The sequence below is a fragment of the Paramacrobiotus metropolitanus genome, unplaced genomic scaffold (assembly GCF_019649055.1).
Source record: "Paramacrobiotus metropolitanus isolate TYO unplaced genomic scaffold, Prichtersi_v1.0 Parri_scaffold0000010, whole genome shotgun sequence".
In the NCBI taxonomy this organism is placed as follows: domain Eukaryota; kingdom Metazoa; phylum Tardigrada; class Eutardigrada; order Parachela; family Macrobiotidae; genus Paramacrobiotus; species Paramacrobiotus metropolitanus.
In genome coordinates this window covers 853777-874236 of record NW_026570230.1, presented here as the reverse complement: position 1 = coordinate 874236, position 20460 = coordinate 853777, and the positions used below count along the sequence as shown (strand labels likewise).

General features: G+C 41.8%; 1 protein-coding gene across 1 annotated transcript; it reads right to left on the bottom strand.

Moving 5' to 3' along the window:
* Positions 1 to 648: 648 nt before the first annotated feature.
* On the bottom strand, positions 649 to 16983 carry LOC129583253 (peroxidasin homolog). Its single transcript, XM_055474980.1, has 10 exons — positions 16178 to 16983; positions 6124 to 6261; positions 5459 to 5777; positions 4009 to 4205; positions 3618 to 3878; positions 2898 to 3170; positions 2292 to 2636; positions 1966 to 2079; positions 1661 to 1896; positions 649 to 1402 (listed from the first exon to the last, which is right to left on the bottom strand). The coding sequence occupies exons 1-10, from the start codon at positions 16239 to 16241 to the stop codon at positions 1244 to 1246; spliced, it is 2106 nt and encodes a 701-aa protein (XP_055330955.1). The 5' UTR covers positions 16242 to 16983; the 3' UTR covers positions 649 to 1243.
* Positions 16984 to 20460: the final 3477 nt, after the last annotated feature.

Sequence of the window (20460 nt, the reverse complement as noted above, 5' to 3'; positions counted from 1 at the left end):
AAGTACGCAATACTGACAGCCCGATGCAGACTGCAAAGGCACATAGCAGGCATATTATTTCACATACAAATATTTATTAACCGTCGTGGTACGTCGGGACTCTTGGGCTAAGCAATGTCCCACTGGTGGTTCGTTTTTGCGCGCTTGTTTTCAAAAATGAAGCTACTCCTGCTCCTGGCACGACGCTGTAGTTTACATTTTCCAATCTCAGTCAAGAACGCCATGCATAGGACTGCAGAGTGTGTTTACCACGGGAATATATGACTTCAACATGAAATGTTCGTACTACAAAGGTCACACTTACAAAGGAAATTCCCAAATGGCCTTTTCCTACAATGTCAGTGCTGCGTCAAGAGATCAATATATGAATAGGTGTACGAGCTTTTCTGCATAACGTAAACAACGAATGCCTTCACAGATAATATTACAAAAGCTAGCGTTTCAAAACGAATATTTGATGTGCACCTCTACCATCGTGAAAATTAAGCAATTTCTGTCATTATTATCAGTTTATGAGGCTATGCGGGTTGCACTATCATCACAAAATAATCTTATTGATTCTTACATATACGTAATTTTATGTGTAATTCGGTAATTAAATCAACCAATCAATCAATCAATGGCGCGCTTTGGTACTCTTCCGTGAATCACAAACTTTATTGGTGTGGCGCACGAATACACGTAAGAACAGCATTGAATTAGCTAATAAAAATCACTTTGCATTAAAGCAGAATGACTATCAAACGACAAAGGTGCAGCAGCAAAGGTGAAACATGCAGTTTACAAAATATGACGTCACTACCCATTCAAACACAAAGTCTGCTACTACCGAAAACAATAAGAGACAAAATTCTATAAATTTAACGGTGGTAGGTATATACATGACGTATTCACTCGTACGAGTACATAAATTCAAGAGATTGTGACCTCCGCGTCCAGTAATAGTATCCAACACGATACAATTTAGGAAAATTTATAAGTGACAAGTAGACAAAGCAAAATCCAACAAGGTTCACTAAAAACAGATTCATAAAAGCTGAAAGAAAGCGGAATGTTCCGTGCATGCACGCACACTAAAGTCCTCAAACAAATTCGTTCCGATCCGCCCCCGAAAACCTGTCCATGGTGGTCGCGATACGCGTTGCGGAAGATAAATGACACGCCAATACAATTATGCCGGAAGAAAAACCAAAAACATTCTGTGCATCAAAGCAAAGCAAAAGCGCCAGGAAGAGACAACACTCTACAAAACCGTTGGTCGAATATCTGAGTAATCGTGGCCGTTGCGCACCTCCAGGCGGGGACTGCCCATTGGTCCATGGTGGCCGTTCTCCTTTGGTCCGTCAACATCCAATTGAGCATAATGTAGTACTTCGGCCGGCATCCCATCCACACGGCCAGTCTGTCGTGCAAGAAAACAACCAAGCTTAGCGATAAAAAGCAAACATAAAATTGCCGGCAACCAAAAACTCAACAAAATCTTCACATTACATTCCTGCAGTTTACCGGTAAAAAAATTTCAAACAAAATAATTGAACGAAATCAGAAAACACGAACGATAAAAAAATTTAACGAAGGCATAGTTTTCATAAAAACACAAAAGAAATTAAATGTTCGCACAATGATGCGCGATGCCTTTCGCATGCGATTCCATGCATACTTTTTTACTGAGATCATTTCCGTTCTGAACGCCATTGACACCGTTCATAATCACATGACTGCCGACACCGTTGGGTTTTTTGTTGTCCGTCTTAATGAACATGGATTCCGTTTGTAGGGGATTCTGTTTTAAATTATCCTCTCTCTGCACAGTGCGGGTTGTCTCGATGGTGGTTGTTCCGTTCTCCTGTTTAACTTCCCGTTTCTCGATGTCAAAACTCCCGGCTTTTTTGCTCGCTAAAAAAAATATAAAACAATTTTAACCTCTTCAAATTTTAATAACAGCAACCTCTGATGAACACTTACAAGCAAAACAGAATTTTTTCAGTCGATAACAACAAAGAGCAGCAATCAACGCCAAAATCAACGCTCCTCCCAGTCCAACAACCAGTCCAATAATCAGGGCAGTATTAACGGAATCTGCAAATACGTAAAGCTATTAAATTCTCGTATGTGGTATTTTCTACAAAATTTTACTAGAATTTTTAAATGAAGGGTTTTGCGGTATGTATTTAAAAATTACGCACGCTTAAAGCGCAAACTGAGAGCAGTGGAATGCAAAGTGCTAATAATTCAAAAAGAGTTTTTTTCTACAGAAAAATTCCAACCAAGGTATTTAATTTACTACTTACCTCTGACAGTAAGCATGGTCGTGAAAGCGTTCGGTCCTTTTTCATTCTCCACCCAGTATTTGTATTTCCCGGAATCAGCCGCTTCCAGATTGGAGATGATTAGTCGGGATTCGTAGCATCCGGAGGAGCGGTCTTTCGTCTTGATGTCGTATTTCTTATTGCCGGTCGGACCGGGTTCGATTCGCTGGGACTTGGAGCGCTCGGCGGCTTTCTGTTCTCGCATCCAGTAAGCGGAAGTCGGTGGCGGATTACTGCAATACAAGGCAGTCAGCGTCGCATCGCCGCCCTTCTCACCCACAACTTCCAGTCGGGGATTCGAGGCTAAATTCTCAAATTTGGGAGGTCCTGAAAAAATACGCCGGTTAGTACTCGGTTCGCTGCCAGACGTGTTTATATTTAAAACATTATAATTAAAACAATATTATAAAATACAGATCTAGGGTACCGGGAAACGCGCTACTTATCAAAGCGTGAACAACCTTGATAATGACATTTACAGGGTATGCGCACAAATGCACAATCCATTAATATTACACAACCTTAAGAAAACACCATACGCGACAGTGGCCGGTATACGCTAAAAGAACGAAAAACTAATACAATTACCCTTGACAAGCAGATCCGCCACATCGGATAGAACAATATTGTCCTTATTGTTGATGGTATTACTGGCTTTGCACCAATATTTTCCCTGTGAACTGTAGTCGACGGTGATGTTGAGCATGCGATCGGCGCCGCGCACGATCGTCTGGCCATCTGTGGTGTTCTGCAGCCACTGTATCTGGGGTGGCGGGTATCCTTCAGCATCGCAAAACATCGAGTAGGTTTGGTCAACATCAACACTGCTGCCCTGTGGGTGTATCACAAAGCTGGGCGGATCTGGTGGGAAAAACACAAAAAAAACCAAGACGTTAGGATAACATATTCTTTTGTGCAAAAACCAGACGGATGACGATGTCAAGAGCGTGATATATAATTCATGTCGGCCATATCACAGTTATCGTTATGGGTGATATTGAGCAATGTGTTTTCTAAAACAATAAACATATTACGTGTAAAATTTGAAAACTTATACTTGAGAAAAATTCGTGGTCAGTTAACAGCGTCTAAGTTTCAGCAAATAATTTTAACTATAAATCATCAGCGTCATCAAAATAAACGTTAAATACATCGGATGACCTTTTCTAAAATTGGTGGTCAACAAAATTCTAATATTTACTAAACAGGTTTAACGTACAAATGATGGGTGTTTCGAAATAAAAATAAAATACAACGAATGACATTAATTTTCTTCCGTTTGTAAATCGTAAAGGAGCGTGTACGTACATCGTACAGCCACAGTATAGGAGACCCGGGTCGGCGCAAAACCGTCGTTACTGGCCACACAGGTGTAGTTCCCATTGGAAACATGGGAGGCCGACTGGATCTTGATGGTGGTCTCATTGAGCATGGGCATCTCCTGGTTGTTATTGACGTTCCACTTGATGGACGCTGGCGGGTTGGCATTAGCCAGGCATGTTAGTAATACATCCTGTCCTTCGCTAATGTCTCCCGGAGGCTCTTGTTGAAATTGTATTATGGGAGCGACTACAATTAAAGCGGCGCGCGGTTGTAGTAACATTAAGAAGTTAAACATACACGGGGAGAAGGGATTTTGATATTAAAAGCGGATCTATTCCGTCTCCACTACCACACTGCAATGGAAAGTAGCACGTACACTGGACATTGAGATGGGCATAAGTGGATAAGGGACCGGCCAGTGCCGCGTGGATGGTGTCGCATTTGAGCTGGGCCTGATTGTCCCGCGGCTGATACTGATAGGTCAATGTACTGATGGTGTTGTACAGTTTACTGTTGGGTCCCGTTTGATTGATGGTATGGGCAAAGTCACTAACGTCTTTATTCCCAATCGTCCTGCAAACAATACACAACACACGTTTGGCAATGTTGACTCAGGTTTATATACCGGTGTTCTGTCAATAGATGAAACAGCACTGATGTTTTGTATTCAACGCCTGTTTCGTCTTGAGAATTTCCCGTACACATTTGCTCATCGAGTCTTTTGTCCAGTTGACTCTCACCACAAGTTTACATATAAAGCGCTCTAACCTTTCGATCCATGTAAATCAATACGAAGTACATTTTAAACATTTAGCAATGCTGCTGATTAATGTACGACTTACAACATTACACATAACAAAAGCAATTTTTATCAATCAATTTTTTCTTAAATGGCAATAAAAATTATGTCATAAATACAGAATGGTGATCTTGAAATTGATCGGATGCACTTTTGTGCGTGACCCTTCAATAACACACCACATCTACTTGACACTGATAAACCTTCCTTTGACAATGACCAGCTAATCGATGTTCAGTTTTGTATGATCGGAAGAAATTAGTCGTTTTCACGCTCAAGCGTTCGGTACGATGGCGAACGGTCAACTGCGTTTTCTCCTGCATTACAAATACTGTACATCCGTTGAGCAGCATGAAAAACGCGCCAGCTACATAATCGACAAAAAGCGCCATGTGGATAAAGAATGATAAATGCCGTTTACGGGTGTAAAATTGACGTAGTGGAATGACTTAAAAGGTAACGAGTGGCTAAGTGGTGTGTGTAACGTCGAAAAATCGGTCACCGCTATGCCAAGTTATGAGAGCATTTGCTGCAGAAAATAATATGTAATGATTGCCATAATTATAGCATAACGAATTTTTATCAGATCAAAAAGAAGTAGAGCAGCTAGGCAATAATTTCTGAGATGGACAGATTGATGGGTCTACCAGCTCATTTTATCTTCATTAATATACGGGTATATTTTTCCTCTGCACACTTTACAGTTTACATTGTACCAAACGTCCTTAGACAGTTAATCATTTCGAATTTGCTGTTAAATTTTATAATTCGCAACACCTGAAGTTTTGAAACGCATCATCAGTTAAAGGCGAACCAGAGTACGTAAACACATACACAATTTTTTTCTTGTAAAGTGCGCCTCGCTTGACATTTTTTCTTCTTTTTTCCAAAAGTTTTTATTAAAATTTACAAAAAAACGTAGAAAATGCAACACCGATTTCCCTGTGTAAGTGTATGTATCGTGCCTTTGATTTTGCTCTTTTCTGCTGCAAAGAACAGTCAAGGCAACTTTCTGGCACGTACGTACCATTTAATTTTGGCGGGAGGATTAGCCTCGTGTACTTCGCAAGTGACCGTATAGTTCTGATCGGCTTTCAGCAGTAGATCATCCCCATTGCGAATGGTCCCGGCATCCTGCTGCATGATCGGTCGGTCGTGCGGTGCCTGCCGGACGACCACATGGGCTTTCCGCGAACCCACTGTCCCTCCGCTGACCAATCCCTGGCACTCCCACACCCCGTCATCCCGCTCGACGGTGGCGCCGTTGATGCGAATGGAATAGTCGAAGTTGCTGGGGTCACCGGTGCTGGTGTACAGACCGCTGGCCTGCGTATTCTGCAGTTGGCCTACAATTAACACCAGCAGCACTAATTACCATTTGTACACTCGTGGGGATGGCCGGCCGCGGGGGCCGGCAGCTGATGTAAGAGTATTGCGCAATATACAAGAACACCGTCTCCAAGTAGAGCGCGTCAAGTGGAGCCCAGCTGGTCAGTTTTTCGCTATATGTTAATCATAGGGTGAAAAGAGAACAGAGAGTAGTAGCAAGTCTAGTGTGTACTTGCCGGGATATGCATTTGGTAACATCTGTATAATTAGTATATCGAAAAACGTGAACGAACGCGTGACCAGTAGGTAGAAGGTGTATTGTTACCGGATATGGAGTATTAACTAGACATTATGCACACTTACCGTCCTTTAGCCAGAGTACGGTAATTGGTCCGGCAGGTTGGGGAGTCAGCCGGCATCGGAGATCGACGGTGTCAGCTGGATTCACTTCTTGATCGGCTGGCTCTTCCACGAATGCACCTGGCGATGCTCCACATAATACTACAATGGAAAACAAAAGAACTGTTGAACTGTCAAGTTAATTAAGTACTGGCAAAATAATACAGTGTAACCAAAATTTGTGTACATAAAATATTGTTATTAATACGTCGTGATTCGGATTTGATAAAATTTTAATTGTGTTTATACATTCGTCAAGTGCTATCGTATGTCGGGCCATTTCCCAGACAGTCTGAACCGGCGTGTTTGTTTATGTATTCTTGTAACAATACGCATCAAGAGGTTTGTGGTATGTTATTTTGTTGGTCTATGCTCTGAATACAGGTTTTTAAAACGGAACTATGCATAGTGCTTATCTCAAGTGACCGCTGCGGAACACAAGGAGTATTATTATGACATGAAACCTGAGCTGTTCATTTCAATATTCTCGCAAAACGCAAAAGTCCTGCCCGGCTTTTACTAGTGTACACTCTAGCTTGACCATGCCGAAAAGAGGGGCTAACTGAAAATCGTAAAGCGGATTAAGAGGGGCCTCATGTCGCTGTGAAGGATGGACAGACGCTGGACATGGAAAAGCTCTTATCTAAATGAAATACCATCTCGTATTACAATAAATCCATGCCAGCACGCAAGATGCACAAGGCATTACTCAGGCTCCAGCTAATACATATACTTTTATATACACACAACAACTTCCGCAGCGCATAATCCCGAAAATTTCCATCAATCGTTTTTAAGCGACCTAAGCGCTATATATACGGACGGCACGTATATAGCCACTGGTCAATTTAGTCCCGATAGATGGGTACATATATTCCTGTCATGTATACAATACAATTCATATAAATATATTCCTGGCGTTGACAGGTCCAGAAAATTGGACGAGCGCCGGCCTTTTATGATATGACCTCTTTCGCACAACCGGATATGCATGAAACTTTTGTCTAAACGCTTTAATAAAACTGACGTTGGCTGCGATGGGAATAATCCAGCCGGCGTTGTCGGGAGCGGTTTTGTCATGCAAATATATATCAAGCGCCCCGACGTTAGGAATATAATTTGGTCCGTCCGGACGGCACGGGACAAGGGAGGATGGCCATGTGCCGGTGCTGCAACAGCCGGTCAACGCTGTAATGGCCGCCTGATTGCCCCGTTCCGAAATGGGAAAATGGATTTTTATTTGGACGGTCAGCGTTAGCGATCGGCATGTGCTGATCACTCATCAAATTATAAATTTCTATTAAAAAGAGATCGGATATCGCGTCTGACACAAATTCACACCGATTCCCTCAACGTCTCATAATGAATATCAATATCCGACGCTGTAGGCTACAGCTAAGAGTTTGCCTGGCTAAGCTGTTTGCATTTTGCAATAACATTCGTTAACAGGAAGTTTGTTCGGTATTTATCATACATGTTTCAATTGTTTCTTTTTTCTGTAAAAAAATATTTCAAAATTCCAGCCGTTATTATTCTTATGCATTTTACAACTGGCATGATAGATTTGTTTTGTGCTATCTGATTGTGCGATCCCATAAAGATTATATTTAAAATAATCCAGATGATCGTTTGCGGCTTAGCGCAATGCGCTGATAAAGTTTGCATTTCCGGCGTTTGATAAGAGAACTCGGCGAAGCGAATCATCCGAATATGAACTACAGTCTACAGAATAAGACAGCAACTCGTACTACCGAGTGTTTCAGTAGCCAAATCAGTAGCCGGCACTGATCCGCTCAGGTAAAAAGGACGAAGGACGTGACAGCTTCGCTCCCTTAACCAAACAAACATCTTCACCCGTTCATTGGCAATCAAGGATATCACAATTTAATACATAGTCAAAACTCGCTGATCACCACTGAATACAACACACTATCCTGCGCCCAAGTAGATTTTGTTACGTTTATTCAAGAGGTCTTGCCGTGTATATCGTGAGGGGAAAAACGATACTTAAGTTGTGGAGAGTTTCAGTCAACAGATGATGGACTAACAAAAACGCGTTGACAGGCGCTATATACACACCGGCATTTTAATTATAACAATCTAACACCATTCAAGTTAACAGTGGCTTGCAAAAATCCTATAGTGTGCAATTAGAATGGATGGTACATAAATATAAAGTGCATTATGGCCATGCTAAACAATTAGGGCTTTAGGTGGCCAAATAAACGCCCAAACAATTGGCCCCTTCTGTCCCGTGTTACGGTACAAGAAAATTGTTGCCTGTTGTGCGAGGATGGAGCGGACCATGGCCACATACAATGCAGATGCAGCGTGTTAAAGGCCCGGACATGGCCATAAAGCGTTTAAGCAGTCAATGGAAAGAAAAGTGTACCAGATGGGAAGTTTTAATCAGGAAGCAGGCTAAATTATTGGGAATCGGGTCGAGTAAAAGGGGCAAGAGTAAACATGTACTGCAAAATGCATTTAAGCTTTGGCGAAATTAAACTCGGCATATTAAACTTTTGACAAATGGCCGACTGAAGCTGCAAATTAAAGAAGGAAATGATTTTCTAATTAGTGGAAATTCACATACAACTCGATTAATGATAGATGTGCTGCAGGGTTGTACAATGGTATTTGGCAACTAATTATATGCTAGAATACACTGTTTACTAATAAATATAAAGTGCATTTTGTGTACTGTGGCTGTGTTAAGATAATGACTGTTATCGAACGAAACAACTAAGCGGTGAAAAAATGTTCAAAATTGCACTGGCTAATAGATCTGTTTATTTGTTTAAGCAGTTCAGGGGGCAGTTATGATGATACAGTTTAGGTTAAAGACCGAATCAGTTTTTTTGCATATTTTGTATCTGTTTAAGTTATTGTGAGCACTTCTGACTGTCCGGTGAGCGGGTTAACGAAACGGACCATCTTGTGCTAACAATATCTACATAGTAAACTGCATGAAAAATAGGTATAATTAAACAAAAAGGCCCGGTACTTAGCATGGGCACATTCTATGACACTTTGGCCGGCAAATTGTCCCGGCATGAGGTCCCCATATCTATCACTACGGAATCGTGCCAGAAAGAATGAACCGGCCCCCGCGTCTAATCAACATGCCCCGATCAATATATATAAACCCGAATTGTCAGAAAATTTCCGTCAAAGAAAATCTCAAGAGTAAACGCGTAGAGGAAAATATATTTACGGCGCGGCAGAGGACGATAGAAGTTATGTGAAATTGGATATTATTTATAGTGATCGTCCACTTGGAACATATGGTCAATCCAACGGCAACCGGTAATGGGATCTACTGTCTGCATTGCTCAAGGTTAACAAGACAATCCGGACACTTTTATCGTCGGCACATAAATTTTAAACACATAATTGCCAGTAAACTTCTCACCCAATCCTACGCCGATATGTGATGACCAGCTGTGAATGTCCAGTTCCGCAAATGTGAATGTGCATATGTTTTATCCCCTAACATCGTTTGCTTATCTTTCTACGAATTTATTATACAAAAACTTCCGTCTAAGTTATGTGTGCACGTTTACGTGCGTTCTAGCGTTAACGAAATTTTTCTGGAAGGGAACAAAAAAAGTTTCACAAAAATAGCAACACATAATTCGTTGCACACCAAGATTGTTTTTCTCAAAGAATACATAGGAACGAAAGAGTTTTCTATTTGCTTAAGCTTCAGACTGCGGAACAACGCATAAAACATACGACCCAATTTTGTATTTGTTCAAATACCCTGAGCCAATATTGACCGGAGTAAAACGAACGATTGGTGTTGCGCAAATAAATTGTATACAGTTTGACTATTGTTTATCCAAGCACACACTGTACAGCCCGTAGGAGGGGGGAAGAAACGCGTGCGTCTATAAGCGTAGAATAGTGCGGAAGGTCATAAGTGTCATGTAACGTAGTCGGATATATGCTGTAATCCAATTAGTAATTATACAGGCCGCAGGGTATGTGATTTCTACGAGCGACTGCCCCGCGTAAACTGCGGAAGCGCTCATCGTATCGTCATTTCATCCTCGTTGTATACTTCTATGGTAAGCGCACTGCGATAACAACCCCATCTAAACGAGCAAATTTATGCATCATATACTCAGATTATGAATTTAATTACGCTCTAATAATTCGCTTTACCAGCGCGTAGCACTGATTCATACTGCATTTGTCATGCTCCAACGCATCAGACAATAATGGGAAAGTACACTACGCATAACCCAAATGCTAGAATAATTTCTGTGTGACAGCGATTCATTTCGTATGCGAGAAATTCTAATGATAATTACCGGCGCCCGCACAGTAAACTCAAGATGTACTTCGTTTATACCATTTGTAAAATTGTGTAGCTGATAAAAATTTTAAATCCTGTATCTTCATCGTAAATCTTAAAAAATTAAAAAATTTGGACAATCTTTTGCGGAGCTTATATTTCGTCAAACCGGTCACTGCTTAGTGACGCATGCCTACCCAAATTTTCAAATTCATTAGTTTTTTTGTAAGACAACTTTACGTAAGATTAATATAGTCTGCTGACAAAGCAGACAAAATAACCGATTTCAGTGATTGATCGGTTCCTTTCAAATGATCAGTAGGTCAATGCCGGTACACAGCCACCCGAGAGTCACCGATTACTTCAGCATTGTTCAGAGCTCCGCAACGCGGGTCTTTGATTGCTTTGTGTGAGCCTGTACACAAACAGTCCGTCACGATCATTTTTGAGTTTTTTTTCGCTCCGACATTTTACTATTGCCTGCTCCGTGTACACGCGGTTGCGAAGACAATTGATTAAATAGTGGGATTTTGCAATTGGTACGAGTAGTCCATGTTGTGTTGCATGTCAAAGAGTGTTCAGTGGTGCGAACAGGGTCTGACTGAATGTGACAGTCTTGCAGGTTAATCTGCATAGACAATTTTTCCGAATTTATGTCCGAACGCCGGACAATGCAACTGAAATAGTTACGGTTCGCTAAATGTACAATCAACACAGTTGTCTTTTCGCTATATGCACCAACTGTGGCAGCGTTACCGGCGCATAATGATGTAAACGGCTCGCCACACCTAATTAATATTGACCGATGGCCATTCTTCACATATTCCAAACATTATGAGCATGTTCTTAAAAAAAACTATTCTCGGTTGCTTCATTTATGGCAACCACTTTAAAACAGTATTTTTATTATCAAAAAATTTTAAACAATTTAGATTTTGTGATAAACTTTGCCCAACGGCCAGCATAAGTGATTTTGGATAACACGATTTCGTTGAAAAATTACTGCCAAAAACTAGATCTAATTATTTAATTGGATTGGTTCATGATTATCATAAGCCCGAGCATGTTGTCATAAATCCGCTATTTTATCTGCTATCCGCTATCCGCTATTCTGGATTAAAAGGAAATTAACTGGGCAACTCCTTAAACTCTCCCAGACTGACAGCGACAATGATGAAGCACCGTCAAATTGCATGACGTCACAGCTGGCAGGCCCGCCACATTATGACAACAACACAACAAGCTTGCTGCGGTCAAGTTATTCTCTTAAGCTCTCATACAGATAGACAAGATGAACTTGGTTACAATCGACGCAGAGAGAGTATTTTGTTGTATATCATAATGGTTAGTACCCGTCGGAATGGTGGAGGTGGAACTGCCTGTGTTAATAATTACAGCATAGACAAATGTCGTAGAGGTTATTGAAAGAGTATGCCATGCAAGATGGCACTTCCGCTACATTGCCGACTGCGGCTGGCCCGGGGGCATCGAAGAAAATCATCGCTTTTAGAGTCCAAGATTCACACAGATATAGACCATGGTAGTTGCGACATGGAGCACGGTAATATCGGCTTAATAATGCCCACTGTATAATCAACTACTCCATGCTATCAATTTTTCCACAAATATTTTCCTTTCTAATATCTTCCATCATCCTCTAAGCGACACGCTTGTCAGTTCAATATACAATCAGTATACTCAATGGACTAAAACATCCGGCTGCAATATTCCGTGTAATCATATGGTTTTTATAGATTTTTATTTTGTTTGGATAAACCATTTATCTGCAGATTGATAGGACGCTTGTGAGTTGTGGGGACATAGTGTATTTTATTTTGGTCGCCTCTTTAAAAACTGTCTATTGCTACTTGTCACAAAATTAATATACTGCAGTTTAAATTCAGCAAAAGCGAAAAACTAAACCTTATTTTATAACATTAGTTTTATCACTTTATAATGATATTTCAATATCCGGATAGTCAACTGTCTTTTGTATTCGTGCTACTAAAATTAAAAATATTTCAAGTTCTCGGAGAGTACTTTAAAAATTTTTCGATTTCCTAATTTCAGTTATATTTAAATTGCGAATAAAAATAAGCCACTTGGTAAACTAAAACGGTAGACCATTTATGTGCATGAATTATGCTCCGGTCCAAGAAAGGGCAAGCAAACAAGCATAACATACATTCAGTTATATCCACCGATGAAAGGATCTTCCACGCAGACTGAGTTTCGCCTGACTGGCAAGCCTCTTTACACTATAATGCGCCTATTATCATCTATCATAAATCCTCGTGTACATTACATATTTTCATATTTTTCCATCCGATCCTTGAATAAAATGGAGACATCCGTTCTTAAACTTTCAAGCGCCATAACAAAATCCTATATGGGAGACCGGTCGGCTCCTACTTGTTAAGAAGTGAATAACAACAAAAGCGGCCTGAGAACCGTTATCAACGATAATGTCCACCGGTAGCGCTCCATTTTACAGCCATCTAAATCGTGCTCAGCACGTTATTTCCCCTAAACTGCCCCATAAAATGGGCCCGCTCTCTACTAACTATACTTTCGTACGCTAAAGAAGCAGCTGTGTGTAATGTGGAGCTTTTACAGCCGTGTGGTCCGAGAGCATAACATTATGGCCATTTCTCTGTCCAGTCAGGAATGTCTTTGGTAAACATAGCGCTTGTTAAGTAGCCGTGAAAGAATTCTACTTTAAATAAACACCAACTCCTGCCATATGCGCAGCCCGATCGTCCTAATGAGCGACGATGGACAGTGTACAGTGAAGATGGAAACACTGGCCGAAATCTGCCAAAACAAAGTGCTAAATATTTTTCAATGGGCATCTCCGCCAATACACGGTAATCTGGCGTGGCCTGAGGAAGACCCTATCAATTAGACTGGCTACTGTAGCGTAGTCTAGCACACAGTTGCCGTTATACTTGTTACACTGCCCTGCACTGGACCCGACCTCTTTTCCATTGTTCAGGCGGACACCTCGGGACAGTATGTGTGACGCTTTTATCCGTTTAATTAATACGGGTTCTCATGACCGTTTTTGTCCTCTTGACTGCTGCAGACGGGTTCAGGTTAAACGGAATTATAGGCAATGTGTAAATAGTGGTCGCTGTCTGAGCTAGTAATATCTATCGGAAGCAGAGGAGCACAGAATAGGTGAGAATTTGCAAAACCGCGAATTAGCCACAATGTCTAAATACCTCAGCTGTCATTTGTCATTAGACAAATGGCAAACAGACTTGACCAGTAGTCGCCTGTGTCTGCTTTGGAAGCATTTTAGAAGTGCTTTATTTTAAAGGCGGATTTGTAAATCATATTTTACTGTATTATTAAAATTTTAATTTTCTTCTTCACGTAGTGTCTGAATTTATTTGTTAGTTTAACAGAATTTTTGCGGGGACATAACATGTCCGAGTATATTTATATGTATGAAGCTCATATGACACAGCTAAATTATTATATTATAGCCCTAATAAGAAAGGGTACAACTGCGAGAAATTGACCCAGACGTGCCGCACTCCTGGTGAGTCAGCATTGTTTTGAAGGTGGCAAGTCCATTGGGAACATTCACCATTTCAATGACAGTTGCCACTTTTCCGCTCTAGGAGATCATCAAGATCACGCGCACACCATTCTCTCCCGGTTCTTCTTCTGACAAACACACGCAGGCATATACGTATTGCGAGAACCCGAAGTGCATCGCAGCCGGACACAGGGAACAATTGGCCAGGACGCCCCCTAATTATCTGTTGTGATGAAGCGTGGAATTAACGTGTGTGTGTCTCTGGCTCGTATAAATATCTCTCCCCCTTCCTGCGCATCGCTCAACTACACTGACCAAAGTGCCGATCAAAAGCGTTGAAACGGAGCCGGTGATGACCGCGAGTGTTGTACGTATGGTATATGTGTGTGTTGAGAAAGCGTCCCTCTCAACCGGCACACAGCACTCCGGGACAATTCTTATGATCGCTATGCGCAGATCTTTTCCTGTCCTAATCCGACCCAGCAGGATTTGACATATCCATCATCATCATTTGGAGGGAGATTTGAAAATGTATACAATATTTCATCAAATCGGCATCATGCCCACCAACTGGACATATCAAGCGCAGTTTCCCGTCAAATCAACCCTCGTGACTGACCTAAGCATATTCTTCACTCGGACCGATCTTTCTCAGTTTCGGTTTTCATTGCTGGTGAGATACCAGCCGACAATATCCACATAAAGTTTTGCACTTTACGCAAACCACACGCCTGTCACAGTGACAAAATATTTCTTCCAACAATTTTTCAAATATTTTCCCGCTTTTATCCTGTTATCGTGGGGCGCTCTGGCCGTTCCCAGCGCTTATCGGGCTTCCCTACCGGCAGAATGAAACACAATCCCTGACTAGCAAATTTGAAATCTCAATCTTCATCCGTCTCGTGAAGCCGTAAAACATACACAGCCGGCCCCATAGAAAATCATGATCAAGCGTTAAACGTATGGATATGTGTTAACGTTCAATTTACCAACGCCGTGCCGCATTATGCGGCGCGCATAATAGCCGGCGATGATGAGAAAATGTGGGTGGAGGAAGTGAGTGATGGGAGTATGAATAAAAGTGGGTTAGCGGTGGCTCATACACACCATCGTGTAAGAAAATGGATGCAGCGTGTATTACAAACAAAAACGCCTATAACCTAAAACACTTTCATCTTTTGTGCCAAAAAACTTTTGCATGAATCAATAGCCATGATCTGCCGTGTATCTTTAGTGCGTCTTTTCCCCGCCGGAAGATGTGATCTTGTTCAATGAGATCGCGTTCGAACAAAGATAAGAGAGGAGCAGAGCGAGTGATCAAATCAGTGTAGTTTAAGCACTGGCGAGTCTTCCCTCGCTTAACGCCTTTTTTTCCAGTAAAGATCACTTGAATAAGGGCCAGCATCCCCCTTTCTCTTCCGTTTTTACCACCCGTGAACATCCACAATACCAACTCATTTCACAATTCATTGCGTATTGTTTCGATTGAACAGCGATGCTATATGTGTACGTGAATTCCCTAATTCCCAGTTTCCCCAAAGTGCAGCCCCGAAACTCGTATATATTTTAACCGGTCGATTGGACAACCGCTACGGGCAATGTTGTACATGCTGCGATTTCTCCGACTACAATCTCGCACGGATATGTGCATCCACATATACAGCGGCGCTGGCCGATAAAGCGGCTGTATATTGTTAGCAATCGGCAAAATCTAACTAATCCGCCAAAGCGGTTTGTTCCAAACAATTAGCCCGATCCACGATGCTAATAGCACAGCACGTGGTCTTGTCATAATGCAATCAGTACAATTAGAAGGTCCAGTAAACAAGGGAACATTACGCGTCCTGGTGAAAACGCATCAACATGCATGCAATACTCCCGCCGTTTAAATCCAATCATTTATTAAATTAGTGCAAACGTCATAAATATTTTATCGTCAGATGGTAGCTGCAATCTGCCATAGTAACATTAAAGCATTTAATTTATATCAAATCACCGGCCCAATGCCGAAAATAAATTTAATAAGAACTGCGTGTACAAACGCGGATTAATTGCTTTGTTTACACGGTGCGAAATGGGAAAGTAAACAGCGAGATAATTGTACAGGAAGGTTGCCGACGACAGTGGTCATTTGTTCAATTAACAGTGCTCGTACACACGACAACACTTACCTTGAGTGCATATCAATACCGTTATCCAGCCACAGGATACCCGTTGGAGAAAGTGAGGTTTCATGATGGCAGACGCCTTACGCTTAACAACACGCTGTCGTCTCAAAACGCCGCAAATCAACAAAAGAAAGATGGGTTTCCGCCGCACACGGCGCACATACGCGCCTGTTTAGTAGCGATGATAGAGTGTATCCGACGAAGATGTTGGAAGACAGCGCAATATAACAATTCTCTTTCTTCTCGCGCCGAACGGAACGACTAGAGAAAAATATGCTGCATTAAAGCAGCAAGCGAAAAGTGGCACAACAATTGCTGAGGTAAAAGTTCCGCGTTCCGATTCTTCGCAGTGTGGGTTTATTGACGATGCAATGTGCGCATATGGCGGTAGATGATGACTGTTACAGGTAGGGTGAAAAAAACTCTAACAACGAAAAAATTGTTGCCGAACAGATAACTCACACATACATACACACACCGGCGATAATATTACTCAAGATTCTGCCCCGCTCGCTATACTCTCTGCGTGTGTGAAAAGATGCCGTTGAGTATCTCTCAAAATATGAAAGAATAAAAACCGTTTGAGATCACTGCAACGAGTACGTGCCGCTCACTGTATAGTGTAGTGGCTATTAAGATTTCACAATATGTGCCGTGTATGTATCGGCTTCGATACAACACCGCCTGCAACCATAGCCCAAGCACCGCCCCCGACTGACCGCTAGCCAATAAAGCATCCTGGTGGTAGTGTTGCCAAAAATGTAAGAAAGAATAAAGACGTACGGCGTAATTGTAACAAACAGACAACTATTTGTACACCGTCACATACTTTTCCGCTATCCTAATGAAAAAACCCGTCGAACAATGTGCTGGAAAAAAATGGCATTTTTGCCACAAGTAAGCGAATGCATGGTATTTTTATTGCACGTAATCGGAATTCCATTGGAACGGGTTTTTGGCTGGTGGCGAGGTAAATTTGGCTGGCTTATAAGCGGTGATATTCATTAACCGCCGGCCAGCCACGTGTGTAATGAAATGATTAATAAAGCAGGCGGGAATCTTATGCAAATTTCCCCACCAACCGTTTTGGCCCGCTTCGATTGCGATGCAATGAAGCGCGAGTAAGCAGCTGTGTGCAGGTATAGAATAAACATATAAACGGCACACGTGTATATGTATTTTTCCCGGTAAAATTCGACCTTCCACCTCGCGATAGAAAAATGGAAGAATAATATTAAAAATCCACATAAGCCTACAGGTTTTCTTATTTATGGATTGTCGCTGCATATTGGCCTATTAATCTGGTTTGCAATGTTATAAGCAGGGGTGTAGTACACGCCGGCATTGTCCCGGCAACCAGTTTATGCTGTTGCCGCCGCTGCCCGCGCGGTACGCTAATCATTGTCAAAATACACATACCTGGGCCGGCCATTCGTGAACAGACAAGGATGTGTATGAATTATTTGTAACGATTTTTATTGATTGTTGACCGTTGCTCTATCGATTATGTTGGCAGATATTGCGTGTTAATTTGGTTTCTTTAATATGTATTGGCCGCGGCGCTACCTAACTCCATTAGAAGAATAGATTGAACCGCTGAGCGTTTTGGATCCCAACCAGAAATAACCATAATAGGATCTGTTACGATGTGAATCAATGAAAAATAAATAACGCACGCTAGCGGCACTTACTTCAGCAGAAATCGAGTGCTTTTACTGAACATATTATCACCAAACCAAAATTGTTAGCATTAAATACCGAGCCGCTAGAACATCAGCGCCCCAAGTAAATGACGGGAATTTTTGCATTACGCAGTCCACTGAATCAAATTTGTAGATCTGACTTCAATGTTTTCTCCGAAGAGCTGGTTTTTGATAAGCCCATTCAACAAATTATGAATTATTACACGCACACTTACCCCAAGGCAGACACGTTTAATTTTCAAATAAATTATGCTATTAAATTTTTTTACAAAAGATCCATAAATTTAGGAAACAGTTTACTACTCGTGCTCATCTAATTACAGTACACAACATATGTACACATTAATTCAACAGGCGCACGGGTTTTTAAGTTATTTTATTGCAAAAAAATTTTTAATCATCACGAAAAGTACAATATGCTGAGCCAATTAAATTCGTAATGACATCGGAGCATTCCAGTTGATGGAAGAGGCCGGAGCGTGAAGAATTGATGGGAGAACTGCGCGTCGGCAATGCGGTGCATCCAGTGGTCAAGCCGGAATGCAGCGTGGTCATGATGGAATATTTGCCGTCGAGCGCCGATGTGTATCGCGGTTTTTATACCGCCGTGATATATACGGACAGCTTCATGATCAAGGTTACAAGTCATTTGAGTTGCACGGTCAGCGCACATTTTGTCCGCTTGACTAATTATATCCCCCTGTAAAAGGGATATAAATTGGTGTAAATGAATATGTCGGCATAATGCTGGAAAACTGCTCGTTAGAAATCCGTTTGGGGAGATGTTGCTGTGCTCTGTTTGTACGTGTGCATATACCGCTCAAGTACTTGCTGACCAGTCCAATTTGGCGCGGCAAATCATGTGCTTAGTTGGCCACAAACGTGCGGGACTACAGCCAATTAACCAGCAGGAAATGCACAGAATTCTCCTTTAATCCCGCCAGATTTGTCCGCTCGAATTTCTTTTAAGCCGGGTGCTCGGTTGGGGTTGCGAAAAGACGACAACTGCTGGCGCTCTTTTGTCTGACTCTGGGATTGGGCAGTGGTCAGTGCGGTATACGTGTGTGAAAACCGACGTCCGGAAATTTAATCTGCGACAGCTCTAGCCGCAAAATGTCCGTGGGTGCATCAAAGTTCACATGCAGCATCTACAGAAAATATTTCATTTATTTTCCGGAGATTTTTTATTAATTATTATCCCGCTAAACCTAGTTAGCAACTTGTACAACATTATCAATGACAATTATTTCGAATGAAATTTTATTTAAGTGTTTATCCCTTTAAAATTTATAGTTTCCATGAACGCATTAGTTGTAAGCGTATACTGGGATTTATTTCAGTGTTTATCGCATTTAAATTTTCCCGGGGAGAATCAATTATGATGCACCCAGGGTGATTCATAAACCACATTATTTTGTTTTTATCCAGTACGAATATGTGGGTGCATCGTCGTATGGTGCGCCTGTGTGAGTAGTAAACATTAGTAAACATCATGTCACTACTCATCCCCCGGCACAGTTATTGGTGGGAATGAGCATGCGTAAGTTTGTAAGACGCTTGTGCACGCGCACTCTCTGACCGGAAATGACCAGTGCAACAATCATGTTTTGGAGTCAAGCACTCCCAGCTCATGAGGCTTATTAGCCGCAGCACGTCATCTTCCATAGGACAATACACACATGACACAGCAGCAGCACCATAATGTCCTAACAACTCGTTACATATATCGCGGCCCACTTTTCAAACAACGCTAATTAAGCATGCGTTTTTTGAAGTACAACATCTGTCGGATGTTGTGCGCTCGCACGCTCACTGTTGAGTTTTTTCTGTGTTAGACAAATACAGCCCCGACTAACGGGACTCTGGGAACCGGCCCCAATTCAAGGTTGTAGGGCTGCACTCGAACATGTATACCGGCAAATTATTACCATCCCCGTTAATGGCCCCGGCTGGCCTGAGATGGTGTGCGTGACTGGATTGAATTGGACTGCATAATAATATTTCGGCTATCCTCCTCTACAACGGCATAATAGCCGACCCGGCATACATAAACTTGAAACGGAAAATGCGCTCCAAATTCAACAATTTCTCTATAAAGTTAACAATCGACCCATGGAGCGGTGTAGCACGCCGGGCGTAATGAGACATCACTGCTTGTAGAGCGAAGGATAATGTCGGCAAACACATTTTCCCCGATCAGAGATCAAAATTGACCTTAATGGAAAATAAACTAGGCAAGAACGATCCGGCCCAAGTGGACATTTGTGACAACTTGAACGTGTCCTTACAGTGCAGTAAAACATCCGCAATGTACACTCGGAAGTGTGGTACTGTTTAAACTACACGCGGACCGTCTCAGCCTGTGCCTGCATCCTTGCATGCGCTATGATGGGGCTGTGCATGAGAAAGTGACCACAAAACTGAAAATGTTTGTCCTTCTTGTCTAATAAATGCAATATTGACTAACTTTATCTAGTCTAAATTCAGTAGCTCTCGGTCACTTCCGCCTGTTTGGCTGCCGAATACTACCTTTTTACAACGTCCGCTGTGTACGATCTAACTTTGCTATGGTAAAATAAAAAA

Bases quoted from the DNA above. Each gene is read 5' to 3' on its own strand.
- LOC129583253 (XM_055474980.1), bottom strand. From the start codon at position 16,241: ATGAAACCTCACTTTCTCCAACGGGTATCCTGTGGCTGGATAACGGTA. The intron at 3,171-3,617 runs GTACGTACACGC...TTTTCCCACCAG, and splicing joins CTATACTGTGGCTGTACGAT to ATCCGCCCAGCTTTGTGATA. The intron at 1,403-1,660 runs GTATGCATGGAA...CTTGCACGACAG, and splicing joins GAAATGATCTCAGTAAAAAA to ACTGGCCGTGTGGATGGGAT.